The sequence below is a fragment of the Stigmatopora argus genome, chromosome 10 (assembly GCF_051989625.1).
Source record: "Stigmatopora argus isolate UIUO_Sarg chromosome 10, RoL_Sarg_1.0, whole genome shotgun sequence".
NCBI classification, from domain to species: Eukaryota; Metazoa; Chordata; class Actinopteri; order Syngnathiformes; family Syngnathidae; genus Stigmatopora; species Stigmatopora argus.
This window is the reverse complement of record NC_135396.1, coordinates 5,916,530-5,939,082: the sequence shown is the minus strand read 5'-3', so window position 1 is coordinate 5,939,082 and position 22,553 is coordinate 5,916,530. Positions and strand designations below refer to the sequence as shown.

General features: G+C 39.1%; 1 protein-coding gene across 6 annotated transcripts; it reads left to right on the top strand.

Annotated features, from left to right (window-relative positions):
* The first annotated feature begins 456 nt into the window (after positions 1-456).
* Positions 457-22,482, top strand: gdpd5b (glycerophosphodiester phosphodiesterase domain containing 5b). 6 transcript variants are annotated; one of them, XR_013303635.1, is made up of 19 exons: positions 458-653; positions 1,564-1,646; positions 8,060-8,232; positions 11,447-11,550; positions 12,968-13,061; positions 13,137-13,196; positions 13,475-13,573; positions 14,136-14,229; positions 15,561-15,706; positions 16,999-17,081; positions 17,337-17,487; positions 17,668-17,889; positions 17,967-18,124; positions 18,205-18,352; positions 19,283-19,365; positions 20,072-20,086; positions 20,983-21,095; positions 21,203-21,444; positions 21,620-22,482. XR_013303635.1 is itself a non-coding variant. In XM_077611901.1 (18 exons), the coding sequence occupies exons 3-18, from the start codon at positions 8,116-8,118 to the stop codon at positions 21,709-21,711; spliced, it is 1,779 nt and encodes a 592-aa protein (XP_077468027.1). In that variant the 5' UTR covers positions 457-653; positions 1,564-1,646; positions 8,060-8,115; the 3' UTR covers positions 21,712-22,482. The 6 variants fall into 6 exon arrangements, 4 of the variants coding, with proteins under 4 accessions (XP_077468027.1, XP_077468029.1, XP_077468030.1 ...); XM_077611901.1 differs by lacking the exon at positions 21,203-21,444 and having other exon boundaries at positions 457-653; XM_077611903.1 differs by lacking the exon at positions 21,203-21,444 and having other exon boundaries at positions 457-657.
* The last annotated feature ends 71 nt before the right edge of the window (positions 22,483-22,553 follow it).

Here is a 22,553-nt window from a genome sequence, read left to right as displayed (position 1 = left end):
ACAAACGCACACACACACACATGCACGCACGCACGCACACAAAATCAGTTTTATGTGAGTGTTCAGTGTTGAGGTCCATTGCAAAATCAATATCAAAATGTTGTTTAAAAAAGCCTTTCCTTGGTTTTCATTTCATTTTATTCACAAATGACCTGCATTGCACTAATATATGCTTCTAATGACCTATATTGTTTGCATTGTAAGATCTGTAGGGCCTTGTATTTATTTAGTACAACGCACTACTCTAATAAATAGAGCCTCCTTGGTTTCAACTAGTAGTTGGCGTGTTGCACAAAAGATAATGGCCACAAGAGGGCGGTCAAAGCCACCTAATCAACACATGTCACATCTGTAATGTTGCATCATTCATGAATTGCAAATTGACCTCCAATGAAAATCATTCAATGATCTATATATAACCTGTGGAGAGGGAACAGGGACAAAAAATGGCATTTTACAGCATTTCTCTCAGTAGTTTATGCAGCCAACACACCTGAATCAAATCATCGGGATCAGTATGAAGCTTCTGGACAGCTTGCTGATGAGTCAATCATTTGATTCAGGTGTGGTAGAGGAGGGAGATTTGGAAAACAGACTGGAATAGGGACCCTCGAGGACCGGAGTTGATGACCCCTGGTGCACAGTGTCATGAAGTGAGTGAGTCATTTGTTTATTATTGGTACCAAAGTCTCAATTAAAAAAACAAAAAACAAACAACAACAACACAGAGATTCAATTCAGAAATCGGAGCATTGTCTATGTATCAATGAGTGGGTTATAATTTGCAATATTGTGGGGGTCAAATTCACCATTGGGTCAGTTTGAAAAATGCATCAAAAGGGAAGGATCAAGAATGCGCAGGCAAGGCAGCAAAGTGTGTACTCGTGTTCCTTTCAAATATAATCTTATCTCTCAATGTCAACACGGTTTTATTTGATAAACAGGCAGTAAACCCACTACTATACTAGAACATGCCTGCTTAGCTACTGGCCTCTAAAGGATGTTGCGTTCAAGTTACCTCCGTTTTCTTGCTTTCACCAACTCACGTGACAGTAAAACTACAACAACGCGACAAAGCTTGCCACATATGTAGCGCTACAAAAAGAGAATAGTCATCTATTGTCATAATTCTTTTAAAGAATCCGTAAAACTATATCAATGTGCAGTTAAAAGATAAAAAGCGAGGATTACGATGTACAGCGAACGTACTGGCCGGCCTGGGAATAAAGTCAGTTTGGTGACGCTCTTCGCTGGAGAGCAGCAGATAAAAAGCAGACACCACTCCTACCTTTTACTGGTACAAATTATTTTACCGGCAGCTACAGTGCAAGTCAGTCGGATCCCACGCCAAAGAAGAAGGGAGTTACCGTTAACGGGATGAAGAACATTTAAAGGGCAAAGGGATTGAATGAAAATATGTCTTTTAAGACAGGAAAGTAGGCAGTAGACGCTTGACAGGCTCGTTTGGAATTTCTTTTTTAATTTACTGGTAACACATCTGGACTTGTCAGCAGTTTTTAAATCCCACCCATCTAATTCCCATTTTCTGTTTTAAATACAAAGCCCACCTTACCTCAAGTTGTCCGGGGAAGCTGAAGGAAATTCGCCTTTAACCTGGAAGAAAAGCGGGTGCACACCGCTGACAGGTGAGTAACGACATTCTTTACCTTTACTTGGATTGGCAGTATTTTCTACTTTTTAATGCTGGGAAAAAAATTAAAAATGTCAGCACGCGTTTAATCAGAACGAGCTTTTCTGTGCGCATAATTGAGCGCACATCAGGTTAAATAATTCTACAACAATAATTCAGGAATTCGCCAAACTCATACATCTGTCAATTGTATTGCCATTTCTATTCTTTTGTATTATACTATAGATGTAGAGCTACAATATTGATGATTTGCTAATAATTTAAGGATGTCAAACCCGGGGCCTGCGGACCAGATCAGGGCCATCCTTTCATTGCATATGTCCTGCTAAAGCTTTCTTGACATGCTGGATTTTAAGTTGACGAAATGTTGGTTGTGATGGAGAGGCTTCATTAAGGCAAAAATAGTGAATAACCGCCAACTTTAGACAGTTCTGCTTGCTTATTTAGTCAATTTCCAAGATTTCCAGTGCAGTGTTTTAAGCCCAACATAAAATAACTAATGAGATTGTTTACTAGCTTCTGTTGCATGGTGAGTTGTTATTTTTTACTGGGTGGGTATACAGTTGGTATCTGCCTTTTTAAAAGATATAAACACAAACCGTGCATGATCCAAAGTGGCATGCAGCCATATTCCCACCTGTAAAACCTGTAAAAGCAGTACAGATTTCTCTGGAAGGCATTTTACCACAAAAAACAACTAGTACTTGTTATTACTGACATGCCTGCAAAGATTGAGGTAACGTCCAACCCACTGTAACGCTCACTTGCACTTAAACGCAAACATACGCTCATATTCCACGCCTTACCCCGAGTATGGATAATGAACTGCTGCGAAGATCTGGCATTTGTCTCAATGCTTTCGCTCCTAGATTGCCCCCAAGAGACAAGTCTGCTTTGTGTTGTTACAGCCATTTAAATGGCCTTTGCCAACATTTAATGCACACTAAATGAAAGTGTATAATGTACACAGTATGTTCTTTTACATCACACTTTAGTGCACCCAATTTGCCTTCCCCTGGTCAATTTATAGTGACTTTGGAGCAGGTAACAGAGCTGTTTTGTTGTATACAGAAGCTATAGTGAAAAAACAACCAATTTACACTCCTTTTGGATTTGGCAATATTCCCACCTGTAAAGACTCCACAACAAAAATCTCTTCTCCTTTTTAGTGGGAGTCTTGTGTTGTTGATGCTAAGCAAACAGAAAGTTTATGTCGATCAATGAATAACTACTTTCACTAGGTTTGTAAGACTTTCATTAACGTACACGACAGCGGATTTTTCTTGGCACATGATCTCAATTTGTTGGGTGCATCATCAACCTAAAACAAATGACCTTTGTAATGAATAGACACCTCCCCATCAGGACAAAGGGGGAATTTAAGAAATCTTAATAATTTCACTAATGATGTTTATTCATTCATTTTCTGAAACGCTTATCCTCAAAGGGGTCGTGAGGGGTGCTGGAGCCTATCCCAGATGACATCAGGCCTGAGGCGGGGGACACCCTGGATCGGTGGCCAGCCGATCACAGTAATAATGTTTACTTTATAGTTATTCCATAACTGACCCCTCCTCTCTCGGGTTGAATGAAAAAACAACCATGGCCAAATTCACTGAATTCACAAATATATATGTATATATTTATATAATATATTTAAAGTTGTTTGAGCAGGATTATCACCTTAATGGAAATGCTTCAAAAACCTCAACTTCAATCTCACACTCACCCGACCATGTATAAATGGTACCGACTCAAGTGTTCACCTTCTAAAGTAGTCTTTCAACTGTAGGTGCGAATTAAAATGTAGTTCTTCTGTTAGAGCTACAATATGAACAACAACAAAAAAAATGATGCAATGTCAAAGCACAGATTTTGATGAAGTACCCTTATGCACATACCCTGATAGCGTCTTCAGTTTAACATACCAGACCACCCACTTTTTCATCTTTTCCAACATTGTCATGAAATAGTCAGGTGTTGAGGGGCCACCACAGCAATGGAGCTGCCTCGTTTGCCCCCTCCAATAACAATGGTTGCCGTCATGTCTGTGCATGCCACGGATGTCTTTGTCAGCTGTTTGCTCTCCAGTCCGCACTATCAGCTGCAGTTACCTACAGTCAACACCAGAAATATGCTTTGCTTAACACCCAACCGGCAGTCAGAGTGAAAATAGCACTTTTATTAGCAGCTTTACAAGCGTACACTATTTATGTAGAAATTTACAGTTTACCAATAAATATTATTTTCAACATATACACAGATTCTCTATATAAACTACAATTTATCGCATAATGCAATTTACAAAACGTTTTGTGCGCACATCCAGTGTTTGTTGCATAGCTGGACGAGGCTGTTTAATGGTCGTGGATGATATGCCTTTATTAGGCATTTTTAATCAGCAGTGAAGGGTACATCAAATCCAGAGGACAGAATCTGAAGAAATGAAAATATGTTCATAAAAGGCCTGAATGAGTGGTCATGTTATACACATGCTGCTTTAACTCGAGTGCTTACCTACATAACCTTTACAAATGAGGTCACACTGGGTTTGTTTTCCTGAGTAAATTACAATAATGTAATAATGATAATAATTACTTCTTTATTAAACTAAGATTTGTACTCTGGCCCAGTATCTCGTTCAGCTTTAGCGTGTTTGTGAGAAGCTGACTGTCGACATTGCTTTGTCAAATGTTTTCTAGGCTGCATCCACTCTACCGTTGAATCTATGCAGCCCTGAAACCAAAACTTCCTGTAGCCAATGGAGAACACTCCATCATGTGTGGTGGTAACTATTTTTATCTTGAGTTGAAAAATGAGAGTGATATTTTTGCACATCTTCACCCACTTGTTACTCTTCATGGTTCAGTGGGTCTATGTCAGTTTGGTTTTTTTTGTCACACTTTTTAGTGCAACTGTAAATGATAACTCTCTAAATTATGTGGTGCATAATAGATTCTGAATAAATTACCGTATATTTTTGGACATATTAAGTTGTTGATGGTCACAGTGGGGAAAAAAAGTCACCGCTCATTCAAATATTAGTTGTTTTTAAGTGTGTTCAAAGAAACGTAAACAGTAGATTTGTTAATAGACACCATTTTAAACGTTTGATGACCTTTGGAACAGTTCTACCCTTACCCATTTAGGGTCATTTAACATAACACCTAAATAGAAATCTCAATTCGATTGTCTAATCAGTCAGTTGTTTGTCAAAATAAAGCTGTTTAGTAATTTTCGCACTTAGTGTTTGTTACTTGGTATGGTTTTTCAAATTGTTAAAGCTGACACTGCAAAATGAGAGTGCTTTGTGGTAGCACTTTATGAAGGGCTTCACCACATGAACCTATAGGAATGATTGATGCTAGCAGTCCGTCAGCCAGGAAGTATTGATCTGTACATATTCATGATTGTCCTTGGACGTCTATAGAATATAGCCACTTATTTTTCTTTTCCTAGCAAAGGAAACAATAGCCAGTTTGACAAGATACAGGATATGCCCTAGACATGAATATGATGTGTCCATCACCAGCCTGACTTACAGAGACAAACAAACATATATTGCATGTAGGAGGCAATTTGTCAACCCCACAAATCTAATACACATGATTGAATAGAGACTTTGTTAGACCTATTAGGCAATGACCTGGCAAAGATTATGTCATCAGATTCGGTTCATTATAGCAATCTTGTTAATGCAATACACAGGTGTGTGGAAAAAATAATTCACTTTGTTGGCTTGCATGACTGAAATGTGCTGTACTGTTAATAGATTACTACAGCAATTTACTATCTAACACTCTTCGTTGTCAATATTGCAAAGAGTACGTTTTTGCAATTTCTCAGTGCTGAACTGACTAACAGCTCTGTCAGTTTGTTTTTAGAATGGGGTTTAACACTCGTGTCACTAATCCAATCCCTCTCAGTCACTTTCTGATGCCTCCTGGCTCTGTCAAGTTGCCAGGCGTGCTACTTTATTTCTTCATTTTCTCTCAATTTCATGTCTAGCCAAGCGGCTGTGATCATTTGAACATCAAACTCTCTACTGCTTATCCTACCTGGGTAAAAGAGGGGTATTAAACCCTAATCTGGTCACCAGCCATTCATAAATGTATTGTCCTGCACTTAATTGCTGCCATTTTGGCAAAAAAAAAAGTGCAGGTTGCCATTGAGGAGCGGTCCTCAAAGTATGTTCTCCTTGCAAGTGAAAATCCAGAGGGGTGTCTTCCCTCTTTATTTATGCATCTTTTTGTGGATGTCTAATGGCAAACCTGACATTCTGCTGTCATATCTTGTGTTACATCAACGATGCAATGGTGCAGTGGTTCTTTCTCCTTTAATTCAGTGCGAGCAGATTGAATGAATGCCAAAAAAGGGTATTTTGAACTGAACTGAAGCACACTGCTTGGTCTAAAAAATAAATACGTTAATAATAAAAACTAAAAAAGAACAAGCCTGAATTAATCAACTAGTATGCACAATTTATATGCTTCCCTATATCAAAATACTAATTTCAATCTTGGCATGTTGGTATTACATTCCTCTGAGCAGGTGTGAACATGTCCTTTTCCGCCTTTCTTAATGACTCGTGTTGTTTGGAACATCAAATGCAGGATTCCCTTCAAGTTTAGTTCTCTTGCTTCAAACCAATTCAAAGAGGTCTCCTGTTTGGAGGCAAAATGCTGAAGCGTTTCCTCAAAGTGACTTTTTGGATGGGAGGAAATGATGCAGCAGAAAAAAATTACTCCCAAGCTCAGCAAACCCAGAGGCAGAGAATTGCTAGGCTTAGTTTTCCTGGTTAATCTCACATTTCTAATCAGAAAAGAGATTGTTATCAAATAATAATAATCTAACTTCCTATGTTTATATTTTCTAACACCTCTGATCTAGGTGTTTTTAATCTGGAGAAGGTGTTAGGTAATAGTGGCGAGTGGTGTCAGTTCATTTTGAACTTGTTTGAGCAAAAATATCAAAAGTCATATTGTTTGATATTAAATAATTCAAAGTAATTCACTTGCTTTCAGTGTTGCTTTATTTGGAGTTCTTCATAAAACACTTAATGACACCCATCGCCAATTTTCCCCTTCATTTTAAAAATGAACAGAAAAGATTTTCTTCTTGCAAGAGATAAACAATATGCCACACTTAGCATAGATGACCTCCCGATGGATTGTACTGAATAATTACAACACTTCTTAAAGACAAGGGACCATGTGGGCTAGGCTGCTGTGTTAGTGGTCTGCAACGAGTTGAAATTAAGTGGGCTCTGTTCCCATGACGCTTATGTCAAGATGGTTTTTCTTGTGTGGTAACAAAAACCAGCGGCAAAGCATTTCTGTTCCATTTTGACTTTGAATTCCTAGGAACCACAACCTTCTAAACAAACAATAATGTGATGCAAAACGGATCTCATTTTACATCATTTATTCAGCAGTATATTTGCAGTGAAAAACTCTCTGCGCTATTGTGTTGAATTGGCTGTGTCACTAAAATTCATTTCACTTAGATCATGATTAGTAACACCTTTGGAGCATCACAAAAACCCAATATACTTAACGCATCAGGAAACATCTTAACTCTTTTTTTTAATCCATTGAATCACATGCACTTGGATCGATGCAAAAACTTTAAGTTGAAGTACAGTTGCAGTGCGTTAAAAAACTTGTGTGGTCTTGCTTGCGGTGGGCTAGGTTTTTTAACATACACCCCTGGGTCTGACCCACCCTCACCAGAGCAGTTGCTTTAATAACAGGAAACACAGCCACTGCAGCAGATGCTAATAAGCAGCTGCCTAGAGCTTTAGACAGTGTGATTACAGCAGGAAGGGTTATCACGCTGTTCACAAACGACTACTGTGATTTGTGCCCCTTACTAGCATATCTCAAGCTTAAGGAGGTTTACTCTTGAGTGTGCATTTAATTTATATACAGACCAAAGATATATGCGGTATTTGTATTCTTCATTCCTCCCCAAATGCATAGATTGGCTTTACAGCGGCAGACTGTAACAAGTGAGAATGTGCAAGAAATATTATTGCAACACATTGCACGGTCGTAGTGCTGTATCAGCATCTCCTCAATTTGGGATCTGATGTATTTAACCTGGAATATTGACACCTTGTCTCTTGTTGGTTTCAAGGCCTTAAAAAGGTGCTAAACTTTTACACGGGTCAAAAGATGTAGAGAATGCCTTGTTAAGATGCAAAGATTCACATATCAGTGCACTGTGAAGGCCAAGTTCCAAAGTACCTACCAAATTGTGCATTTTCTGTCTTGAATATTTGGAACCTTGTCATACTGAGCATGAAATTGGCCTGCACAGCTTTTAGTGCGTGTTTATTTTATGCTTGTTCCAAAACATATGCATTAGTGTAAAATGTTGATCTGTTTTCCTAACATCACATTATAGGGTCTTTCCGGTCCTTGAGATGGTTGACGTGGGTGAGCAGGACTGACTGAAGGAGCATGGTCAAACACCAACCCCTCCAAGTCTACGAGCGCCAGCTGTGTTTGTCCTGTATCACCGGGATCTACGGTTGCCGCTGGAAACGTTATCAACGCTCACATGATGACACCACCAAGGTAAGCGATCAAAATGAGCAATGTTTGTGCCACATTTTCCATATGCCTTATTAAAAATATTTTCAGTTTTCCACACATTCGAGAACTTCCTTGAAATGAGTACACATCAAAATTGCGTGACAAATGGAACAATCCTAGGTTTGTGCTGCATTCTGCACATCTTCACTTCCAACAATGAATGATGCCGGAATGTTCCAAGTCCTATGTAAATTACCACGTCAAGATCGATGGTGATTAGTATTTCCCATTTTATTGAAGCCTTATACTATTTATTTACTGTATAGTCCAAAACTGTCTCCTCGGCCAGTGGTCATTACATAGTTGTAATCAATTAAGAGAAAATGACAGTCATACTTTAATGTGTATACTATTGCATTGCAGACATTCTGCATTTTGATTGTCTTCTCTGCTCATTGTGTTATGACATACTAATTGGAAATAGTAATCACATGCATTGTCACATAATCCACATTTATTGTATACTATGAAGCTAATGACTGTTTAATGCAATATAATTATATAATATAATTTGTGTTTGCAAGCCAAATATTATATCAAATTGTTTAAACCTGCAATACACTGCATTCACACGGAGTCACATGCAGGCACTTAAACTATCAATCAAAGTATATTAATTTAAATCTAAACCACAGCTAACGAACAACTAAATTTATTTTTAAAACCTTGAGAAGGACAACCGATGGGATGACAGTACAGAAAATACTATACAACATACTCTTCAAGGAAGTATGAAAGCATGGGCAAGGGAGGGAAATACAAAATAGAGGTATTGATTTCTGTTCTCCTGTTTACAGGAAACTGGATACCATGTAGCTCTATTTCCTGTTGCTAGTGGTATTCGTTTCTGGTCAACAGATAGGACAGGACTGAGTCAGCATTCTTTCCTTGAGTCTCTCATCCTTTAGTGTTAGACATTTGAGATAGTCTTGTACTCCATACATGAGGGATTGATTGTAAATTTCACATTATACTGCATGAGGATTTAACTTGTAATTTTTTGCTGGGAAATGTGAGATTTCACTGGAAAAAAAGAGTTTCATGGGATTTCCACCTTGTAATGTGGGGGACATTTATATGACCCTGAGCATTACCTTGAATTCCTACCTTAGAGACTGGGGGGACATTTATATGACATTTGTGTTGCCTTGAGCATTTATTTCCATGGCAACAAGTGAGACAAAGCTCATCTATCTGTCACCCTTAAGCTGCATTGCCAACTTGATTTCATAAAACAAAGCAATGAAATAAAGCATCTAGTTCATCTGATTTAAATTTAAAAGGTTTGGGAGCTGCCAGGATAATGGTCATCACTCTCATGTAACATAAGTGAGTAGAAGTCAAAATACTGTCTTCAAAAGCCCCCTAAACAAACGAAGACCAATGAAGAAAGTGTATCAGTTACATGAAACTGGACCGTAGTGAATCCCGGTACCGTGTGAACTGAGAATCTGATGCTGAAACAGCTGAAGAAGCATTCATAACTCACAAAAGGACCCTTTTGTTTGTTTCATTTTCCTTCCTTCATTATTGTTGCGCATTCACGTTGGCACTGTCAAATTGAATCTGTGTATGTGCGTGTGTGTGTTGTGCTCGAGGTGTGTGTTCAAGGTCCTTTTGTAGGTGTCAGGTCCACACACAGTGCAAGTCGATCTGGCTGCTCAGTAATAATTAAAAGTATTTCCATTTAGTCAGTCTTTAACATTGAAGCACACTGTTCCAGAACCTACTGTTTAGCTTTTCAACACAGAAGTTGTTTTTTTGTTTTTTTTGTTTCTACAAGAAAGTGCCCAAGTGTTTGTTTGTGGTAAATCATTTTTAATGGGATAGAAAAAACAATACTTGAGCTTTATCCCTACACTTGCACACGCTCTTAGACAGTCATCTGTCCTGGTGATATAGCAGCAGTGCCCTGTGTGAAATTCCAGCGAGTTATCTGGATACGCACTGGAATGTGACAAGGTTCTGAGAGCTTAATTCCAGGGAAGAGGATGATGCGACAAGCATGTGCCTCTGCATTCACACCGTCCCCATGTGAATTGGGAATGAATTATTGTAAACCAGTCTAATCATATTTAACCGGCAAGAACAGTTAGAAACATGTCATGGAGGAATCGTCTTAAAATGTACTTGGGGAAAATTAAGACTAGTATTTATTTTCATTGAACTTTGAATAACCAAAGACTTGAACTAGCTGACATCGAGGATTTCTCAATAAAGGACGAGCAGCTTCAGACAAGTCATGATAATTACGTCAGAGGGAACAAAGTCTCCTTGGCACCCTGATACGCAGAGATTGTAAGGTTCCCTGGGATTTATATTGCAGCTATGTCATTCTATGCCACAGGGTCGGATAAATGCCAGCCAGGCAGAAATGGTAATGTGATGTCATAGGGGGAGGTCTTCTCAGCCTGTGCTGCTGGTGAGTGAGCTTGAAAACAAGAAAACAGTGCTTCAACTAAGTTTATATACAATTAAGAAGACAGTGCTTAAACCAAGTTTCAAGACTAAATCCTTTCGTTTGATCTTGCCAACAATGCTGTCACAGTTAACCGCCACCAGAGAGTAAAAAATAAATAAAATAGAACAGAATAGAACTTTTTCTTCCTCCATTTTAGTCCAATTAGGCATATTTTAAGATAGTAATATGCTAATGAGATACTTGTCTTTTGGTGTGAACGTCTCCTTATACAATTTGGAATCCTAGGGTTTACAGTCCAGTGCGGTTTAGATATGAACAAACACAGTTTTTATTGTAAAACTTGATGGGTGCGGTTTTAGAGACAGTTGTGCCTTTAAGTCCAAAAATTACACTTTTCTCATCTTAAAAGGAGTAATGCATCATCCTTATTTTTCCATCAATTAATGATGATTAAAGAAAATGAAATGTGCGGCTAATCAGTCTAGGTCTAAATTTGGCTGGAGTTAAAGAGCAGGACAGTAATTAGCCACATAGTGTGTTTTAATTAGCAATGTGAATCAGGGAATACTCAAAGTGAAAAGTGAAATTAACAGGTACGCATAGTTTTAATATGAAAGTTTACTTCTGATAAGGTGTGACGACTTTGATGACATTTTTTCATAAACCTGCTCCTGGTAATCATTTCTAACAGACATGTTATAACTGGTCTTTTCAAAATCAACAGATTAGCAAACTATTATAATGCGTATTTTGTTTTGTTATGTGTGTTCACAGTGGGAGCTTTTGTGGTCCCTCATCCTGCTCTTTACCTTCTGTGCTTTGCTGGTCTGGTTTTACTTCTGGTTGGAAGCTCACAACGACTACAATGAATTTAACTGGTGAGTGACTGTGTTAAGCAAGTTTACGTCTTTATTTTCTATTTGCATGAAATATATTGTTCCTATGAATATTTACCTATTGTCCAAAGAATGTGTTTGCGGTAGTCAAAAGATAACAAATGTGGCCATTCAAAATACAAACTTTAAGTCAAAGAAGGTTGTGGATGTTTTTAATGGAAATTCAGTTTATCTAATAATCCTAAAAGAGGTTTGCAATTCTTCTACTCTCCTTAAGCACTCCAAAATCCTTCACAATATCATCTCGCCCCCAACATAGACTGCCTCTTCTCCCACCGGACTTCTCCTTTTCCCTCCCCCTCTCCCACGTATCTCTTTTTTAAACATCAATTACCCTTTAACATATATTTTTTAAATGTTTCTGTAACCCTTCTTTACCCCCTCACCCTTTGTGTGTGTTCTATAAAAAAACACGTATCACATTTCCACTCTTATCAAGAGATCACACTCAAGCTTTATTTTGGGTGGCATACCATTGCCATAAAGAGCAAATGTGAAATAGGGCTGCTTTTCTTGAGGGTGGTACACGCATAATACCCATTAGTGTGATTTAGAAGTAGGGGGTGTGGTGGTCCATCTTCAGCCAAAATCTTCTTACTTTAAATTCACTGTACAGTTGTTCCTTGATATTCAATTGACGTGCATTTTGGGTTCCACAATATATTATTTTTATCTTTTGCTTCGGCTTGTGAGCAAGAAATTGACATATGAGCAGTGTGCAGTTACTCAGTTCACTTCATGATAAGCAGCAGTTGGGCACCTTTATTTAATTATAGTAGTTTCTCCCAAAACCACAAAGAGCAGAAAATTCTGTTAAAAATCAAATGTGCCAGAAATGTATCCATCACATTTAATTATGTTAACATTGTGTGTTCATATCTTTTGTATAGTCACAATTATGACAGCTTTAGAAAAAGCCTTCAAATTGGTCACTAAGTAGAACTCTCGCAACCTTATAATGAACCATGCTTGACTGCAGTTCAAACCTCTATACAAAACATCGCCGACATTTTCATCTCTGCAACTAAGAGTTTGTTATTTCATTGAACAATTTAGAAAACAGCATTAATCTGACATTCCCAACAGTCACTGAGGCTATCGTGTCATGTCTAGTCTAACTTTATTGCAACAATAATGTATTAATATCCACGGGATTTGATGCATGTCTACCTGAGAGCAGGCGGAGACCTTTTTAATACATCACAGGTTTTCATTTCGGCTCGCAACCTGTTAATATGTAAGCAAGTACACAGTTGGGATTGCAAGAGGGCACAATTTAATCTAGGCAGCAATACTGAAAGGTGCACATTTATGATCCCAAGGCTTCTCTCTGGTTCATATTGATGACGTCCACGTGGACACTTGATATGACAACTGTAATAATGTCTTGTTGCTGCAGGTTCCTCTACAACCGCTCTGGCGAGTGGAGCGATGGCACCGTTTCAGTCTTGGCCACTACCGCTGCTGGCTTCACCTACTTAGCCTTTTTAATGGTCAGCCATCTTGATGTTGCATATTTCCATGTACAGTCGCATAGAGCATCAACTTGGTATGTTTTTCTTTATCAGGTTTTAGCTCTTTGTCATGTTGCACTTGGCCAGCAGTTGAATTTGCATTGGCTGCATAAGGTAATCTGTCCACTGTCTTTTTTGTGTGTCACTAAGAATGTCTCACATGCATCATTGATGGTGTCACTGGGTGTGGATGCTCATTCATGGCTGAGTTTACAGTTTGGACACCATGTCTCACAGTGAGGTTAAGAAAGCCTCGTTAGATGGGCAAGATAAATGTAGACATCAAATTCAGGGCACAATGGGGCCACAAACCACTCTAGGTTATTTTTTGATAGATGCTTGTCCACATTGATGTCACGTTTTATTCTTTTCCTCTCCCGTTTCCCACACAGATAGGAGTCACAGTGGCTCTACTCACAACTGTTGTCGGGGTGATATCCATCAATCAAACATGGCATCATGAGTGGGACATCATCCCAATCTCCCTGCAGGTCAGTTCACGATAACATTAGAATTCAGAACAGTGGGGCTGGTTTAGTCACCAAAAAAAGTAGAAGTAATCTGTTTGTTAAATTTGATCAACCAGTGATTTGAATAGATTGTTAAAACAACATTTCCCATTGCGCCAAAAGTTATAAAAATCCAGATAAAAATGTTAACTTGAACTGTAACGCAAAAGCAATCAACTGTGTTCTTTTCCATCATGCCTAATATTGTTGAAAGGTGTTCAATGTGGTGAAATAAAGTGCTATCACTGTGAGCAACTTTCAGTCAATAGATAATTCAATTGTAAATTGCATTTTGTACTTGTGAATCAAAATTTTGGATGAAACTGGCAACTTTGAGTGCAAATTATTTGTCAGCTGTGAAGTAACTCTGTAGAAGCGTGTAATCAGTGACCCTGTAAGATTGCAGGAATGTGTGATGCGCAATTGCACCAAAATATACAGTAATTAGCACCCAGTCTGTAATTCCTCTAAGATGTATTTATCTTTGCTCTTTTCTGAACACACTCTTTGGCTTAAATCTTCTCCTAACGTCACATTCATGCAGGCCACAGGACCATTTCTTCACATCGGTGCTGTTGCTGCTGTCACGGCTTTGTCCTGGATAGTGGCCGGACAAGTCGCTAGGTCGGATAAAACGTGTAAGTTGCAAAGCTAATTAATGTCAGTCTTTCTTAAGTTCTTGGCTTGTGCACAGGAAATACTGCAATGATTAATTAAGAAAGCGGCCTTCGTCCCATGGACTTGATATGAAGTTCTCTGGTCCATGTCAGACAGAACTATTGCAGGGTTTCCCAATCTTTTGCCTGCTGAGGCACTGAAAAAAATGCATTGGCTGATAATCTAAAAAAATTAAATCAAATAATGCGTGCATGTTGCAGTTACGTGGAATGTTAAGTTGATGTACTATACTATTTGTGTCACACGAAAAATATTTTAACATTGAATTGGTACTTGTGCAATTTAGTCATTTCCTCAGAAGCCACACCCATAATTATTCCAACAATTCCTGGCCGTGAAAACGGTGTTCCTCTTTAAAGTTAAGAAAATTTGTTAAAAGAACATCTGTTGTTGACAATGTCATCCTAAAGCTCTCTGTGTACAACTGATGAGGTGAAAAGGTCACTGATAATGTGCTTGAGTTTTTGTCTCCTTGCGTGCAAACATCTCACCTTTCTTCCATTACATAAAGACACACACACACACACACACACACACACACACACACACACACACACACACACACACACACACACACACACACAGCTGACCTTGAAACAAATTCCTTGTGGTGGTGTCTGTCGCTCTCATTGCTGCATTTTCTCAATTGAACTGTGGTTTGTCTATAAATAATATAAAAAAAACTACAAACACACCACTTTATCCAAGCATAATGGCAAAATGAAGCTTGTTCTTATTCATTAAGTTATAGTACAGTTTTATTTGACATGACACACTGTCACGTTAAGATATTGATTTGCGTGTGATATGAGTGTTTGTCTGTGTGATATGTGCAGCACAGTGGATACTGAAATTCACCGTTTATTTTTTACAGTGACTATACACATACGTACATGTTAGTATTTGAAAAGGTTCATTTTGATTAATTGATGTTCATTATTCATTTTGAAAATGGCTTCTCTGCGTAAAATAATTTCTCTGTATAGGCTTATCCAATGTGTAAGTGGATTGAAACAATTTGATTGATTACGTTTTTGATCCAGCCTGCCATGTGTTTAGTAAATATATTTCATATCATGAAGCATATGAAAACTTAACCCCAAAATCCCCACAATATATTAAGAGTTGTCTACCATTCCTACTCATGTTTAGAATGCTTCCAAAGATTGAGTTTGAGTTAAACGTGTCAAACAATATCAGGATATGACTATACTATTCTGCAAAATGGAAAGCAACTACTATACAATTGGTGACTGGTCATTTAAAATTTTAATTCTTTGTTGTCATGCAGCATTCCAGGTGGTGGTCATGCTGCTGTATTTATGTGTGTTACTGGGCCTGTATATTGTGCCGCTGTACATCACCTCTCCTTGCATCATGGACCCTGGCAACCTCCGGCCCCGTCCCAATGTTATTGGTCATCAGGGGGCTCCCATGGTGAGTCCTACGTTTGAGCTAGAACTACATGATTAATATTTTTTTGTCTGTTGATAAAGGGGCAGTATTTATTTATTCATTCATTTTCACATAGGTCGTGGGGGTGCTGGAGCCTATCCCACCAAACTTTAGGGGATAGGCGGGAAACTCCCTGAATTGGTTGTCTGCCAATCGCAGGGCACAATGACACAAACAGCCATTCACGCTCACACTCATTCCTAGGGACAATTTAGAGCGTTCACTCAGCCTAACATGCCTGTTTTTGGGATGTGGGAGGAAACCGGAGTACCCAGGGAAAACCCACGGAGGCATGAGGAAAACATGCAAAGCCTCTAGGGATTGAGGCCTTGAACTGAGAACTGTGAGGCGGACGAACTGACCACTCTACACTGTGCCACTGTGGGGACTATTGAATATAATAATATTATATATACTTTTTTAAAAAATCTTGCTTAGAACCACCTTTGTGAACCCCCACTCGTTTTTTTTTTATGTTCTGCATTTCCCAGGGCTTTTCGAGTGCTTTCTTGACTCTTTTGGCCAATGAAATAAAAATAACCAACATACGCATTCCGTATTTTTAATACTTGGTGTATGATGTGAATTAATATTTTGTGAGTAGTCATCCTAGCAAATATATACTGAATAGTTTTCTTCCCTATCTGAAGCTTTCTGGTCCATTGGTTGCTTCATTCAAATAATGTGGGATAAATAATTAAAACAACACAAGATGCTCCCATCATAGATTAAGTGGAAAGCCACATTAAGAATGCGATGCCTGCCTCAACAGATTTCCTCTACTACTCCCTTTCTAATTGCATTACATTATAAGTGACCTAGAGATGTTGTTGGCACAATATTTTGCTCAATGTTGCACAACTCTTGGATGGGAAAAGCGAACCGACATGTTCCCACACACACACACCCTGCCTTTTGCGGTATTTGTGATCGATCCACACAGTGGCATCCAAAAAAAAGTGAGTTTCTGTCTGCCTGTGAAAACACATTGGGACTTGGTTTCCCACAAGTTTACTGCTTGATGTTAACATTCCTCTTGTTTTCCCATTAGCCCAGCTTACTCTGTACATAGAATTTCTTTCTAGTGATGTTTAACCCAAGGGATCATATTGATTCTGACCAAGTGAATCTGCTTTTCTCTACATTTCACAGCCTTAACTTTTATAACGATCTGTGTTTTTGTCCTCGTTACAGCAAAAAATAAATAAACATTAAAAAGACCTCCTTTTTCCTATGCTGAAATAGTTGTTTTCTATGTGTTTGTGTGTTTTCAGCTTGCACCAGAGAACACAATGTGGTCCTTTCAGCGAGCGTTGCAAATGAACGTCACCGGCTTGGAGGCTGACGTCGCCATCAGGTACACAAGCGGGTCTGGTTATTTGTGCCCTATTGTTAGTCCAAGGTGAAATTCTATAGTCCTTCGGGCCAAAGGTTTCACATTTAACTTCTCATGAGTGAAGCCTTTTAGGTCGAATTAAAGCTCTTTCAGCAAGCTGGTATTTGAATTTTGAATTAGGTGCTCGCTTGTCGTCATCCTTTCAGAGATTAGAATCTAGTGAATTCAATCTTTGACATATTTTTTTTCTTATCTTTCTTATGTACCGCAAATTAGTGTTGATGGCGTTCCATTCCTAATGCACGACCGGACCCTGCGCAGGACCACTGATGTAGAGAAGATTTTCCCTGAAAGGCAGCTGGAGGATGCCTCACTCTTCAATTGGACCAATCTGGAGCAGCTAAATGCGGGAAAATGGTTCCTCAAGGTCTGATTGCAACCTTAATGTCTGATGTGGTAGGAAGCTGCTATGAGTAACAACAATCATTTTTGGATATGAATAGATTTTCCTGCTGTAGAAAATTACCTTTGTTTCAATCGTAATGAGTTAGCGACTGTTTATTTCGGTGTGTTTGGATCTTCATTTTTTTTATCCAATTTTCTTCAGGACAACCCCTTCTGGACGACGCACACGCTCTCGCCCCACGAAAGGAACTTGATTGCCAACCAGAGTATTTGCAACCTCGAGCAACTTCTAAAGCTGGCTTCTTATCATAACACCACAGTGGTGTTCAAGCTCAGGAGACCTCCTTTTGGTCACCCCTGTTACGACAGCTGGATCAATGACACTCTCCGGGCTGTGGAGCGATCTGGGGTTCCTCAAAGTCTGGTTTGTGTCACACTAATTGAGTAAGGTTTTGTCCTAATGGAGTCGACTCGAGTTCTAACCGATGTATACATTTGCAGGTGATGTGGACTCCAAATGAAGATAGAGACCAGGTAAGACAGCTTGCACCTGGTCTAGTCCAGACTTCTTTGGAAAAGCAAAGTCCTCAAAGCCTCAGAGAGTCGGGCATCAGCAGGTTGATGCTCAGATACAACCAGGCCAGCACTCAGGAAATCAGGTAGGAATACTCATAGTAACACGCATTAAGCGAGTGAGCGCACACAAACTTTTTTTGAAACAAACAAACGTTTCTTTCAGGGACTTGGCAGAGAAAAACATCAGCCTCACACTCTACACTGTCAATGAGCCCTGGCTTTACTCAGTACTGTGGTGCAGTGGTGTGTCTTCTGTGTCATCTGAGGCACCGCATATCCTCAAAAAGGTGCCTTACCCAACCTGGCTCTTGGTAAGGAGGCCCAACACCTTTTGTCTTCTTCTACACTACATCTGCATCTTAAAAAATACTAATCCCTTAAATATATTACAATATAATAATGTATATTAGAGGCTCGGTGATCGAGTGGTTAGCGTGTCTGCCTCACAGTTCTGGGGTCAAAGGTTCGATCCCAGGTGGGTACTCACTGTGTGGAGTATGCATGTGCTGCCTGGGCTTGTGTGGGTTTTCTCCGGGTACTCCGGTTTCCTCCCACATTCCAAAAACATGCAGGCTAGGCTGGATGAACACTCTAAATTGCCCCCTACATATGAGTGTGTGAATTTAGTGTTACTTGGTGATATAACCAGAGCATATATTTCAGTTTGTATTCATTTGAATTTCATTAAATTAGCAGCACTGTATGCATTTATAATGATATAAAATATATATATTGGTTTATTTTATTTTAATGCCAATTTTACCTACAAATGTCTTCATAGGTGTGCTTGATTTTGGCTTTGTTTGCCTGCACACAGAGGATATTCATTCTATTCCTGTCTCCCTAATTGCACAGAGTTTGACTATATTTCACTCATCAGACATCCCTAAATCCTGCTGCACCATCACAGTATCACTTTAGATTTTAGCAGCAAATCATTCGAGCCTCCCTGTATGTCTCGCCATATGGGAGCTCTGCATGGGAACTCCTGACCTCAGAGCCCCGCTGATCTTTGGCAAAGTCAAACCTACTGGCAGATGTCATACAGTGGAGGGATAATCCAAGTTATTTGGGGAGGGGAAAAAAACAGATTATTTCCGAATTTGCAGGAGACTAATGTTAAATTTTCATTCCATGCAAACCCTTCATACAAGTAGATCCTGGACCCACAGCGCTACCTAGCGTTGAACACTGCTGAAATCAAATGACACAGTGACTAAATCATGTCTTTCCCTCCCCAGAGAGCAGATGAATATTGCATGATGTGGGTGTGTGCTGACCTCACCTCCTTTGTGGTGGTTTTAGGAATATTCATTTTACAGAAGTAAGTTTACTTGAGTCAACAATCATATTTTTGACTACTACCTATTGCTTTTGTATCATTCATATTTTGATACTAACCTTCCTGAATCCATTGGATTTTAAACACACTGCTGTGTTTGAGATTGGCCTCCTTGCCAAGTAGATGCAACAGAATTAGTAGTGCAAAAACAATTTGGAGTTGCACTTTCATCTACTGCATTTGGAAGTGTTGCATAAGCTGATACAAAAGACATCTGGTGGGATAACAGTGCTGTCGTGCAGTCGTGGTTGAACTAACTTTGTGAGGAAAGCCCAGGAAGAACATTATTTAAAGCATTAGTACTGAACCAATATGCAAAGTTTCATTTTATTAAATTATATTTACTCGTCATTTTTTTATATTTAAATTTAAAGAACGTATAAATTTGCAGTTTGACGACCAGAAATAAGTAAATTATTTTTTCCTTTTTTTCTAGTTACATTTTTTTATTTATCATGCGTGTTATACACTAGTGATTATTTGATCCTTACCCTAGGCCTCTAAATACTCTCTGTATAATTTTAATGGCTTCCTGAGGTGGTCCTCTCTGCTCTTCGTTGACTCGTGCCAGCTTCCAAACTGACCTCTCTTGTCTCCTGCTTTCTTTTGTCCTTTTCTTTCTTTTTCCTCTCTCCTCTGCCTGACTGCATGCTCGTCTCCTCTGCCGAATTCTGGCATCTTCTCTCAGCTATCACATGATCAGGTAATGCTTTAATCAGTTAACAATGCTCCTGTTTTTTTTCTTCTTCATGTAACCCACCCTCCTTTTAACCTTTCTTTCTTTTTGATTGCTTTATTTCCCCCCTATGCTGTTTTTTTAATAACATGTCTGTTAACTGTATGCTTTTATGCTCTATATGAGTGGCTGGCGCCTGAACAACGCTGCTCTCACTCCTTAAGTTAATATCCTAATCCTCTTTTGTCCATGCAACACAAATTGTGGTTTTACACCAAACATACTAAAAGTCTGAAATTGAAATATATGGACATGTCTAATTTGGAAAGTGGCTAACGAGTCCTACTCCCTATTGACACTGATTTACAATCGCTTTAAGTGTAGATCCGTTCCTGTGCCACTTTTCTTAATTACTCTTAAATAAAGCAGGCTCGTTCTGATGATCAGTCACTATGTTCAATTTAAAAGGTGACTTAACTGAACATCCCTTTTGATATTTTGCTTTAGGTAGAGAGATAGAATTTAAGGTATCCAGACTCTATTTATCCCCCTTTATAATGCTTTTACCACTTGTTTTCCTACCCGGGTTTATTAAACCAAATACACAAAATAGCCCTTTCTTCTTAATATGCTAATTTCATGACACTTTTTCAAGTACATTTTTAGGCAAAAAAATATGTGGCAGGGCTGTAGATGGTTTCAACCACATTGTTAATTAAGATTGGGTATGCATACTCACAATCAACTGTAATATGCAGGATGATTTTTTTTAATATTGGGTCCACACTCATGCTTCAGCAATGCTCTGTCAGATCCATGTCAAGTATATTCTTGGTTTCGCAACTCTACAGAGGTCCACAGCGAGGCTGAGAAAAAATTCTGAGCTGAAATTTCAGACCATCACCTTCACTTTCCCCCCGCAGGTATCGCACCAGCGGCATGCGGAGCTACAATCCTGAGCAGATCATGTTGAGTGCCGCTGTGAGGAGATCCAGTCGGGACCTCAACGTCATGAAGGAGAAGCTCATCTTCTCCGGTGAGAAATATACTTCCATTTCTCTCGCATCCGATCGATCCCAGCATGCCGACTCTTTTGTGTCTGTGAACTTCCTCCTCCTCTTCCTCCTCTACATCCTATCAAAGGTCAAGCCCAGTAGTCACCTCATCCTGCACATCCTCCCATGTGTGACATGCCCATCATCTGCATCATCATCCTTTTTATAATGCCATGTCTTCCTCACTTCCTGCCGCCTCTTTTCCGCATCCTCCATCCCTCTGTGCAACCCGTCTTCCACCCTCGCCCCCTAAATTCCTCTCTGGGGAGAGGTCCATGCTTTGGGAAGCTTATAATGTGGCCCAGTCTATCTTACACTGGGCGGGTTGAGGTAAGACACTGAGCAATGATATTCAACTTTATCATACATTGACCTATTTATATTATACTGTATTAGAGATGGCACTGTAGCATGAACAAAACATAGACATTGTATTGTAAATAAATAAGTCCACAAACTGTCAGCTTATGGATTGACTGCTTGTATTTCTTTTGGCTCCCAATAGAAGTAGGAAACGGCGTCGGAACTGGCGAGGAGCCTTACACAGATGGCCCCAATGACTATGACTACTACGCTGACAAAGGTGCAAGCCACTGATGGAGGAAGCAAGCTGTCGGTTGCCGTGTGTACATTTTGTAAATTGGCTTTGACATGCATCGTACTCTGCACTTTTAAATCTGTGAGATTCATGTGTATCTTTTTTTTTAAGTGAGTCCACATTCCTCTTTTGAAGCTCATTTTCACAAAAAACAGCTCCTTCCATTATAAGCACTGATGCCTTTTTTATATTTAAATATATTACCAACCTGTATTTCAGCCTAAAAATGCTCTAAGATCATTCTCCTTTCATCACGCCTCTCTTTAGCGTGTCCTGATGTATATTCAAAGTGTGCAACAGAGTGTAAATGCTGTCTAAAGAAGTCCTCCGTGCGCATGAACAGTTATGATTATGTAAAACATGTGAGCTGTACAGCCAGGACACAAAAAAAGTGTTAGTTCTCTTTTTAAACCACTTCTAGTATTTATCCGAGTTCATTGTATGTGTTTCGGGGTGTGTTTTAAGCCTATGTGCCCTGCATGTGATGCTAGATGACATAAAAACTGCCAGGCAACATACATAGGACATTTTTGAGTCATTCGACTGTATTTATGGAGCTCATTTCATTTGGCTGCAGTCAAGTCGACAGCAGGCCTTGTTTACAATTCAAAAATACTATATTCATGTCGGTTGCTGCTGTAAAAATGTTGGTGTGAATACAACTGTGAGTTGACTAAAGGGACACTAATGGGGGCAACATGCCTTGTGTATTGATTTTTCTCATTGAAATTGTATTGTGCCTCAGAAATTGAATAAAATTAAAACACCTACTTATAGCTTTTTTAAGTTGACATAGTGCAACATTGACATTTCATGCCAAATGTCAATTGGTATTCTTTTT